Genomic DNA, 12,387 nt, shown 5'->3' on the forward strand with positions numbered 1-12,387 from the left:
AAACATTAATCACATCTACATCAAAACTGGTCATTGGACTCAAAACTAGTCATTGGACTCAAAAGTGGTCATTGGATGCAAAACTAGTCATTGGATGCGAAACTGATTAGTGGGCGTGAAACCGATCACTAGACATGAAACTGATCAGTAGACGCAAATTCTGTATAATTTTAAAATTTTGTAAAATTGTCTCTCATGGCTTCCAAATCATCCCAAAAACAAACCCAAGCTCTTTTCTATCAATTTCAATACATAAACAATATCAAAACTCTTTATGAATGGGAATTTTTCATCAATGTTCATCAAATAATAAAAAAACCCCAATTTCAAAACTTCAAAATCTCAAATGCTGAAGCTTCCATTTTTAAGCAACATAATTCATTCTCAAGCAACATTTAAACCAATCCAATGAAATCTAAGCATAGAAAAAGGGTAAAGCTTCCCTAACCTATTCACATTCCAAAAGATGACTTTATGAAGAGGAAGAAGGAAATGAAGTAACATTAGGTCCAAGGAGGAAGCTTTCCTCAATCCACCAGCACTTCACCCTATAAGGGAATTATCCATACCCAAAACCAACCCAAAGTTAGATCTAAACCCAATAAATAAGTCTTTTCCATGGAACCACCATGGATGCCTTAGAGAAAAATGAAAATAGAAGATGAGAAGGGAAAGAGGAGAGTTTCTTACCACTGAACTAGCCTCAAAACTCGAAAAGAGCATTGCTACAAGGTTCTTTGAATCAAGGAAATTCAAGGTCTCACACTCTCTAATGGTGGGTTGTCTTGGAGAGGAAGAAAAGGGTGAAATGAAAGAATATAATTTGTGTTTTGGTTTAGATTTACAAAGAGTTTGTGATGAGTTTATGACTCTCTCATTTCCTTCTTTTTACACCATATACTTCACTAAACTCGCACACCCTTTCTCATGACTCAAGGCCCATGCACTTAGGTCAAAATACTCTAAAATTGATAAAAATAAAAAATAAAAAAATACATGCAACATGATATATGCATAACATAGACATAGATAAAATGATCCAGCATCTCATAATTAATTATTTAATTATATATAAAATTAAATTTACTTACTCTTACAATCAAATTAAAATACTTAATCAAGCAGAAAGTACTTTTCTGGAATGTTGATTTGTGTTCCGAAAATTACTTTTTGAAATGTTAAAAAACATTTGAAAAAATCCAAGCAGAACACCATGACCATTTCAAACCTTGTATAAAGAAAAAAATGTACAATATTGAACTAATTGAAGTGAAGAAAACATATAATTGATATTGGTCCTTTAATCCGAATGACTCTAAGAGGCACTCTACTGCAGCAACTTGGACAAATTTAAGATCTAGTAATATGTTCTTTTATATAAAATTAGAGACATAATGATATTGTGTGAGTGGAAAAAATAAAACAAGGAAGAAAAATAGTTAAGAGAGTAAACTTACTACATTAGAGTTTGGAAGATGAAAAAACCATTATGCTAGAACAAGAGACTAAGCAAGAGAGGAATAAAAGAAGATCAGAGCAAGAGATTTAGGGGGATAAAGGGAGTAAAAGAAATGAGAGTGTGATAGAAGATATGGTGTTGCAATGTAAGGGAGAGTGTGCGAGAGAGAGAGTAAGGTTGGAAAAGAAAATTTTATTTAAGTAATATGATTTTTTTTAAAGGAAAGAAAGTGTACTTAATAGAAGGGGAGAGTGAATATAATAATAGCATTTGGTCAAAATTATCAACCCAAACTAACCTATGGACTATGGTTGGTTGCGTGTTGACCCACCAACATTTTTGAAAAGAAAAAGAAACAAAATAAAGGACTTGTAACTTGACCTAAAAATATAAACTTAAATAATTTAAACATAATGTGATAATTACAAGAATATAATCCTACTAAATTATCTTAATACATATTATTTTTATAATTTTTCATTACAAGTTAAATAAATGTAGAGTAAAGAGAAAAAAGGAGAACATAAAATATTAGTTTCTTTGAAAACTTATAATTTAATAAGTTAGCTTAAAGTTTTCAATTATCAACTACCCGTTAGTTTTTTACCTTTTGATTTTATTTTTCAACTTCCAACTATTTTTCAGATAGTTTTGTCTAACATAAAAAACTATCTAATATCTATTGCAATAGTTGAAAAATGTAAAATCACATAAATGATGATATTGATATGATATTTTTATATAAATTTCAATTTTATTCATGGATAAAAGTAATTTTTGAAGTATTATAATTTTATTTTTTTAGTTAATTTTAAACTATTGTAATTTTTATTTATAGATAAGTTATTTTAGTTTTTTTTCATATTATACATTCCACTGTTGATATTATCTTATATATTAAAATATTTTAATCAAGTTTAAAATAGAGTAAAAAAAATACACTAAAAAAAATATACTTTTATTATGTTAAGTAGCGTAATAGTTAAAATAAATTGTGTAATATAAAGTTATTTAAAAAGTATAAAATTAAAATAAAATGAATCTAAGTATCTAACATTTAATTGTCAATTTTGTAAAATATAATGTTAAAGTAATAAATTAAATATTATAAATAGTACAATGCTTAAAATAAATTAAAATTGTAATATAAAAAATGTACATGAGGAATGAGTGTAAAAAAAAGAAGTAAATTCATGTTTTGTTTTAAAAGGGTAAGAAGAAAATTCAATAAATATTTTAAGGAAAAAAATAATAAAATATAAAAAATTATAAATTAGTATTTTAAAAATATTATTTCAAGAAGAGTTTTTATTAACGTTAAAACTTATTAAAAAATGATTTATCAAATAATCAAATCAATTTTTCAGCTAAGTAAAAAAACTAGTTAAAATGACTCGCTAAACACTAGCTTCTAACTTCTACCTTTTTTATGTGTATTCTCTTTTTTGTCCTTTTTTAGATTTTCTTTTAAATGTTTTATATATAAGGTAAGATTCATCATCATCATAAGGTAGGATTTAATTATTTTGACCTCTTTTTTTCTTTTCTTTTTTTTACATAAGATAAGGTTTTCTCATTTTTATCATCTAATATATATATATATATATATATATATATATATATATATATATATATATATATATATAACATAAATTTTTGTTCTATGGAATGATGTCATGTGACAATTTCACATTAATTCCCTCCAAAAAAATATAAAATGATATTATTTTAATTTTAATTCAAATAAATATAATTAAAAATTAAATTCAATCAATTATCATTAATATAATAGATTTCTGTTAATAAATTAATTACTAATAAGTTAACTATCAATCAAACATTAATATACAAATTAGTTTGATCAATTTTTATTTTACTAATAAGTTAATTATAATCAGATATTAGGTAAAATAATTTATATATGTCATGTGTTATATGAAAAAAAAAATACATAGAACAATTCTTAACACAATACAATATTTAGAAGAATTGATAATCATGTTATATGCCAATTTGTACACTCAATATATTTAATTTCAAAATTTATAATATTTTTAATAGTTAAAATTTATTAAAATAAATTACATTAACTATGATTTTAATAATTTAATCTTAATTCAATCAAATAGATTTTTTTTATCATTATGTATTCTACATGTGATCTCTCTCTTTTATTTTTTCAGTTTTATTTATTTCCAACAAAAAATATTCATATAAATTTTTATAGGAATATATAATAAATATTTATTCTAGTTAAATATGTATCTTAAATTCTGAATTGTAATAATTTTTTAAGATAATTATTATAATAAATTAAATTATCAATTGAGTAATATAATTATCAATTTAATATACAATATTTATTAATATTTTTATTGATGCTCAATCATTTAATTACAAAATTTAGAAAAATTATTTTATTATTTAATTTAAAATATTATAAAAAAAAAATAAATGTATAGTGTAACATCCCAATTTTTCGTAAATAAATTTAAAAAGCTTTTTAGTAAAAAAATAAATAAATAAATAAATATAGAGCAAATAATAGGCTAAGTATCCTAGGTATAAATAGTTATGTTAAGTCAGCTGCCTCCTTTTGGCCTCATTTTCGTTTTTCCCCTTCTCCTCTCAAAACCCTTTCTTTTTCCCGCAGCCCACCAAAGCAGTCTTAGAAAAACGACGATCTCGAACCCGTTCACCGTTGGATCGTCGTGAAATTTGAGTATCATGTTCGCAACAGAATTCCGAGCATTCTCACCGTTGGGAATTTTGATATCATGTCTGAACTGAGAGAAACACCCTTCGCATTGTAGCCTTTTTCTTTCCCGCAGAAACCCAGAGCTGTCTTGGTAAAACTACGATCCCGGTTTCGTTAACCGTTGGATTATTGTGAAATTTGGATATGTTGTTCAAAATTCAATTCCGCACGCTTCCACCGTTGGGATTTGCGAGATAATATTCGTGAAGGGAGAAAAAGGAATCGCATGAAGACAGTATAAGTGGAGGTTTCAATCTCTTCTCCGTCTCTCTGACGTTTGGGAATTCTATCGGAGCAGTCGGAGGAATAACTGAAAGAATTTCAGGGAACCGCTAAAGATGTTGCTATCCCTGGCTGAAGACACGTGAGTCCGCTCAGAGGTAAGGGATGAGTTATTCACAGTTGGGGATTAGTGAAAACATGTGTAGGGATCCTTAGAGGATTAAATTGGGGTTTTATTTTGAGATGTTTATTAAATTGCAATTTTTCCTTTATGATTATAAATAAAATATTGATGTCCTAATGAAAATTGCTTGATAAATTGTGTTCTTGATATTTGTATATTTCGACCTATGATTTTGATATAATTGTGTAATATTAGTTAAGGGGTTTTAGTCCTAATGTTGTGATAGTGTTTTATATAAATTGTTATATTGAGGATATGAAATGATGATTCAAATTGTGAGTATGTGATGAATTGTAGAAGAATATGTTGCTTTGAGATTATAATATTGTTATTGAGATTGAGTATAAGTGTAAAGTTGAACATGTGTTAATTTGTGAGATACGTGTAAACATGTGATGGTGGATTGTCACACTATGAGAAGTGAAATTGTGAATGAGTTCTAGTTGTGGATAAGTGTGTAGTTAACACTTGATGTGAAATTACTTGTGTTGTAAGCTATGAATTGTACAATAACCCGACCAGTGTTATCTTGAGAAAAGCGTTGATGCGCAGTGTTAAAGAGAAAATGTAGGTTTCCTATTTAGGAGCCAGTGTTAAAAATCATAGTGCGATTGTGTTGAACGTGTTTAAAACACGAGTGTAAGGTCGTGGGTATTGTATAATTCATGAGCAGTGTCTGCATGCAAAAAAATTATTTTAGGGGTTGGACCTGAATCAGGAGGGAGAGGCCCTGACGGACTCTTCGGAGTGTAGGCCTTGGGGGTCACCGGGTTTGAGTGCTCCTTTAAGCCTATGCTGATCTCATATGGTTGGAGCATTCTCGCAAAACATCGTGACCCTGACTGGTCTCCCTATGATCTTACTTAGTGAGAGTGACCTGACAAACCCATTGTGTGGTGTGTCTTGTTATGTACTCCTAAGCGCCCCAGGGTGGTTTTTCACTGACATGGTACCACATTGTATATAGGATTGAGTCTTAGCATAACTATTGCATATGCTTGCTAATTGATGTGTTATTATATCTTGATCGAAGTGTGGGATTCTTGTGTAATGTGATTGATAATTGAAAAGTGAATTTTGAATGATGAAGTGGTGAAGTTACGTGAGCTATGTTTAAGCAAGTGGTATCTCATTTATATAATATGTATATTTAATTGTCTTGTTTCTCTATTAGCTAGGAATGTGATAACTCACTTGTGTTCGGGGGAGCAGATGAATAGGTGGATGACTAAGAAGAACCTCATGCTAGAGGACACGGGAACACCACGCTCTGATAGGATGTGACATTAGGATATAGGTTCTATATTAATTGTATGAGACTTATATGATTTTCTTTGAGTCGAGATGACTTTATTATTTATTTGGACAAATTTGAATATGATGTAGAAGAAAGTGAATGTGAGCCTTTTATCCATTTGAAAAGCTTGTATTTAAAAATGTTTTAAAAATACTTTTAATTAATATTTGAATTTTTATTCCTTTATTAATATATATGTGAGGGGTAGAGGGTGTCACATATAGTACATTGTTTCATATTTAATTAAAAATAATATGCAGAATTAGAAATAACAAATAGGAGATACTAAATAAGTATCTTTAGTGATACTCGCAGTATTTTTACCGTCCTTTGTTAATAGATACGATATCTTGTTTCGAGTTTACAGAATTTACTTATTTATAATTATTCATTAATTATGTAGATTGTAGAATATTTGAAAAACAGTTAAACTATTTTCTCAAGAAAATTTAAAATAAATAAAAATTATAATAAAAATGTTTGTTAAAATATTTTAAAATTATATTTTATTTTTACAAAAATATTCATGCGTACCGATAGATATACTTGGATATTAAAAAGATCCACATATATCCACTTAGTAGGTAACGTGCAAGGTAATAAGCAAACACATGATTATATGGAGAGACGAGTAAATTGTCTTATATATTTTTCACATATATACACATATACTAACATATATAAAATTTTAAAAATAATTGATATATTATAAAAATTATAATAATATAAGAAAACATAAATTATAATCTCAGCACTCGTGCAGGACGCTAGGTTTTACGCTATTTTTATGATATAACATATAAGATATTGATAATGATAGGTACTGTAATAAGTTTATTTTATTTTATTTTTGGTTACTTTCATACGGTACTATTTATTTCAACCCGTATACTGTTTACGATATTTATTTTACTATTCCAACTTATACTTTAGGATATTGATATATATTATTAGAAAAAAGGTTATTTTGTTTTAATTATTTTTTAATAATATAATAATTGATGAAAAAAATATAATTAAAATAATTGATCTATAAATAAAAATATACAAGTGTTTAAAATTAATTAAAAACTAAATTTATAAATACCTAAAATATATTTTTATTACTAAAATAATTTTAAAATTTGTATTTAAATATCATACAAATGTGTCTATTACTGTTATTTATATTTATCAGTTACTTCAACAAATAATTTTATTAAAAACCTATGATTCAATAACCCAACTTTTTAATTTTTTTGCTAGTAGCTTTGAACTACTAACTAATTTTTTAACTTTAATTAACTTTTTAACTTTTAGTTTTAAGTTAGTTTTATCCCAAATAACCTTATTGCACATAGAAACAAGCTAATATAACTATAGTAATAGGTCTGCAACTACTGGTTAGAAATTATATCTCCAATATTATTTTGATAAATGGATACACGAAGCTCCAAATTGTAAAATATTAGTGTACCTTTTGGTTTTCTAACTGCAGCTGGTAGAATTAGTTCTGGACTTATGCAATCATCAACATGCCCTTTCACCTTTGTGAATAAGCTACGTTTAACTTATATTAGGAAGCGATTTAAGGGAAAGAAGAATTTTCATTGCTAATTACGTTAGCCTATATATACTAAGAAAGTTAGTCAAATGAGCCAGCATTAAGTAGTTTCATAGATTTCTAGCATCCTATATATTACAACAAATTCACGGTCCTTTATAAAGTTTTGATATAATGCAAGTCAGGACAATTTCTAGAATTGTAGGATTAGCATTCATATTGCTATGCTCTACATGCCAACTCTGACTTTTGTGTAAAGAGTGACATTAACACACTATAAGCAATGCATAGGTAGCTACTAATAGCCTGAAACGCCGAGTCTTCAATTTATTATTGTTTAACTTTTCTAAATTAGATGTCACATAGTTTGATTGTAATGCTGTGGAAGCCTACAATTATGTGTATGGGGTACTCATCATGAGGGATGTTGACCATTATTTATGTTGCTTCAACAACCACGTGTATGACTAATGCACAAATAAAGACCAAAAAAGAAAAAACAGAGATGAATTTCATGAAACGGCTGAAACTATTCCTCAAAGCTTATTAACATGCAAAATTCAAAGGGGGGGTGCCAGTTTTATGTCAGAAATAAAAACCAATCTCAATCTGCATACATTATGGAATTTATAGTTTTCAATGACAGTACTGTAGAGTGAACTTGAAGCTGACACACAAATGCACTGTTACTGCCAAATGGTTTAAGGAAATGTTTGACTTCCAAAATGTTCCTTTAAAGGTTATGTACTTGAGGGGCAAGGAAAGGGGAAGCCATATTCTCTTCCTATCATAGGAGAGAATAAGTCCAAATCACATGAGATTCTGTTTTTTTGGATGTGGGTTTCGCCAAGAATGGACATGTAACTTCTGATTTTCACTAGATATCAGATGAAATATGTTATTTTGGAATAACATTCACAATACAGTGAGGACTAGAACCACCAAATTCAACTCAAGGTAATTTTCATCAATTCAAAATTATACATATAGATTTCAAGGGTTGAATCAAGGGCAACTCACTTTAAATTTAAAAACCGAAAAAAGGAAAGCCAAATTGAAAGGAAATCTTTGTAGATCATAACAATATGCCTATTGAATCTTCACTCGGTTGCCAATCTGATAGAGAACACTCCTGCATAAAATAAGATGCATGAGAGAAATTTAGTAGTTAATCGGTTAGGGGGATGAATAACTTTGTTACTTGATTTGAAGCTTTGCATGGGAAGTTGCTTTGCCTAGTTTTTATTATTTGTTCCAAAAAAAGCAGAATATGACAACTATGCTAATATTATAAAAAAATGCCAATAAACAATTTTAAATCTTCTTACAACATCTTCCTACTAATCCTTCTACTTCCTTGGTATATTAAGTATCGAACGCGTTTTCGTTTAATACTTTCTTTATATAAAGTAGTAGGGAGATTTGTAATAAGATATAACATTACTCTATTATGAATGGAATACCTGATAGGAAGACTTAAGCATTGCTTAGTTTGGGATCAGTGGATAGAACTAGGGGAAGAAGATGGCCTATTGGAAGCAACTCCATGGTTCTCTTCCACACCTTGAATTCTATCTGGAATGCAGAAATCAGCTAATCCATCAGACACAAACCTGCTGTCAAAGATGGAAGGTTGGTTCACTGGCTGGGGCCTGTGAAGCTCAGAGGGAGAAGTCATTGGAAATGAAAAACTGGACTGAAGGGTCCCCCCACTTTGAGCATAAGCTGAAGTAGAACCTTGGCCTATAAATGGCTGTGAGTTGAGTATGAACCCCAACCTGTTCACATGATCAGTGGTAGTTGCTTCATTGTTCCAAGTCACACTTCTTTGATAATGGTTCTCAAAGCCACCTGGGGTTGAGCCAGCAAAAAGGGTTCGGATTTGGTGTTCATTTGAAGGAGGTGTTTGATGTGCACCTGTCTGTTGTGATTGCCAATGAATGAGGCCAGGGTGGTCTTGGAAGCAATGGAGGGATAGGCCAAGATCTTCTGAGGAGTTGTTGGTTTGAAAATTGATGGGGTCAGTGTCAGCATGGGTTGAACTGAAGGCCCCAATTGCCTTTGGAGCTGAAAGTTGTAACCACAAGACTCTGATTGCTGTTCATGTTGTTGTTGTTGTTGCGCAATGGCTATGATTCCACTTGATCCTGCAGCATCATTCTGCTTTTCTTCCTCATGAGTAGGTGGATGCCATGGAGGAAGCTCAGCAAGCCTGTCAATGGAAGTCTTTGCCTTCTTGATGAGCCAGTCCACAGCCTTGCTTGGCCTGTCATAGCCAAGCCTGTCTTGAACATCATAGAACTCAATGGCTGTGTGTGCTGAGAGTCTAACGCGGCGATCGCGTGGCCCTTTCGAAGTGTAGACCTTGCTGTGGCGATCTTTTCTACCTGTGGACCTAACAATGTGCCCTCCTTCTACTTGAACAATATCTCCTACACCGGTCCTCATGCCCCTTGTGATTGTTCCTCCTCTATTGTGCTCTGTGTGTTTTATGGCTTGGTTCAAAGTAGGTGGTGGTTCTATTTGGTGGGAACTACTTGTTATGCCTTCAGCATAATATTGAGGTTGGTTTTGAGATACTTGATAATGAGCTGTGTTGTGTGTGGTGATCAAGTTTTTTTGTTGTGAGTCATGTTCACTTTGTATAGGGCTTAGTGGTTGATGCTGATTCCCACTGAAATCCAGTTTTTTTTTTCTTTCTTTCAAATTATCTCACTTTTTTCTTCCTATATGTGGCTCTCTTCTTTTTTTCTCATATGGGTTTGTTTTCTCATAGGTTTTCTTTAAGCAGACACACTTTGCTTTGCTTGCTGTTGCTCTTAACTATAGTTGCCTGCAGTCCTTCATCTGTTGCAGCTGTCCACAGGCTTTGAATTGTGACAATTCTGCCACTGCTGCTGGTCCCCAAAAGCCAACACCTGCCATTGCAATCTTTCAGATTCCTTTTACCCACTCACAAAGCCATAAGAATTAGGAATATATACAAACAACAAGCTTAATTTAATTACTCATGCTTTTGGTAATCTTATCTATCTGCTCTTCATCTACAGAGAGTAAAAGGACATGGTATATCAGTAGATTGGTGATAAATTAACTGGTGATATCCTCTACACGGGAACTCAAATTTTGAAGAAGAATTAACATGCAGAATATTTTTTTGTACAAGGAGGGTAAAAGCACAAACTACTAGAAAACATTTAACTAGTCATTTATTCAACTTTGAGGTGAGGGTATATCACATGCACCAAAAGGTTTGCAGCAAAGAATTGATGGACAGAGAGTGAGGGGAAAAAAGGTACCTTGGCCTATTGAAAAAGCTCGTGGATGCTTCTGCAAAGCGTGGCAGGGTCAGGTCAGAGAAGAAATTAAAGATCTTTTGGTAGTTTCTAGCCCCACAAACGCAAATGTTAAGAGACCATGCCACAATGCTCTCTTGCAGTTATATATATCTCCTTGGAGTTTAACTTACCCCTCAAATTTCTCTTTTCGGTGAATCCAGGATATCTCTGACCGAGAGTCTAAAAACTAATCCTCAAGATACTAGAATTCATTTAAAAAGACTGATATTTCTCAACAGACATTATTTAGTACACATAAATCACACATACTTAAAGGACATGGTTATCTGCCAATCATAGGACACCATGTTGGTACCTCATCCTTCTCTTCTAATGCATGTACACTTTAACCTCTTTGGTAACAGTAACAACCCCACGTTGCTAGTGATGAGCTATGATTATGCAAGTTCATGAATGATACACATGTAACTATCAATGGCCATCTCTTCCACCCACGCCTTTCGAAAGGCTTTGACAATGACATGCAACGTTTTGTTGGGTTCCTTCCCTCTTTGTTAAGAAATGAGTGATTCCTCTAAAAAGAACAGCATGCACCCTCCAATTCTCACCTATATCATGCACACTTCCATTATGATGATGCTCTTTAACTTTTCTACCAACTCAAATCATGCTTCATTGAACACTGAAAAGAGATGAAAGTTTGCTCTAATAAAATAGGAGATTCGATCAAACCCATTTTCAAAATACGACGCATGCATTTAACGAGCCTGCTGATCCCTATTTTAGGTAATAGGGAAAGAAACAAATCAACAAAAGGAAAAGGAAAAGAGAGAACATAGTAACAAATCATGGAAACTTTCTCCATGCATGTATTCACTGACCAGCAATTAAATGCAAAACTTTAGTCTGCGAGTTACTTGCATAATATCGCTTACAATATACTACTATCCGGTTGTTTTTCTCTGCAAATGCTTCGGGACAAACCAAAATTTGGAGCACAAATTATCTTGTAACATTATGATACATTTAACCTCCTTTTTATATGCTAGACTAGACATGTGATTTTCTTAAAATTGATTAATTAATTAAGGCGTGATTTTCTTAAAATTGATTAATTAATTAAGGCGTGATTCCCAAAACAAAATTTTCTGATAAAATTCTTTAGATACTTTAACATGTTATTTTATGAAAAATATATATGTGTTAATTTTCTATTAGATAATTTCCTTTTTCAATTATTTACCTTTATAAACTAGAATATGATACACATATCATATTTTTTTTATTATAAACAATACTATAAATACTTAAAGGAATCATCTAAATTTTATTCAATTCCAAACTATACACGACACCCAAAAACCACATGGGATGATATATTAGCAGACTTACATTTAAATGACATTCTTGTCACTTTCTTATAACACATTGATGATATTTTGTATAAAATTTATCTTTACATGTCTCTTATAGCTTAATAGTTAACGAATTAATAAATAGAAAATTAATATTACAATAAAATTTTATTGGTAATATGAAATATTACATTTCTCAATATTTTTTTATAGTTTTGATTTCTTATCCAGTGTCCTAAAACTATTTGATAGCAGGGCCGTATTTATTTA

The 12,387-nt window shown here is 30.6% G+C and overlaps 1 protein-coding gene across 2 annotated transcripts; it reads right to left on the bottom strand.

The window, feature by feature from the left end:
* Positions 1-8,409: 8,409 nt before the first annotated feature.
* LOC100811837 (transcription factor TCP4) lies at positions 8,410-11,541 on the bottom strand. Of its 2 annotated transcripts, XM_041007505.1 has the most exons (3): positions 10,763-11,541; positions 8,927-10,381; positions 8,410-8,595 (listed from the first exon to the last, which is right to left on the bottom strand). In XM_041007505.1, the coding sequence occupies exon 2, from the start codon at positions 9,909-9,911 to the stop codon at positions 9,282-9,284; it is 630 nt and encodes a 209-aa protein (XP_040863439.1). In that variant the 5' UTR covers positions 9,912-10,381; positions 10,763-11,541; the 3' UTR covers positions 8,410-8,595; positions 8,927-9,281. The 2 variants fall into 2 exon arrangements, with proteins under 2 accessions (XP_040863439.1, XP_040863440.1); XM_041007506.1 differs by lacking the exon at positions 10,763-11,541 and having other exon boundaries at positions 8,927-10,631.
* Between the last annotated feature and the right edge of the window lie 846 nt (positions 11,542-12,387).

The sequence above is a fragment of the Glycine max genome, chromosome 12, assembly GCF_000004515.6.
Source record: "Glycine max cultivar Williams 82 chromosome 12, Glycine_max_v4.0, whole genome shotgun sequence".
Classification (NCBI taxonomy): domain Eukaryota; kingdom Viridiplantae; phylum Streptophyta; class Magnoliopsida; order Fabales; family Fabaceae; genus Glycine; species Glycine max.

Bases quoted from the DNA above. Each gene is read 5' to 3' on its own strand.
- LOC100811837 (XM_041007505.1), bottom strand. From the start codon at position 9,911: ATGAGGACCGGTGTAGGAGATATTGTTCAAGTAGAAGGAGGGCACATT.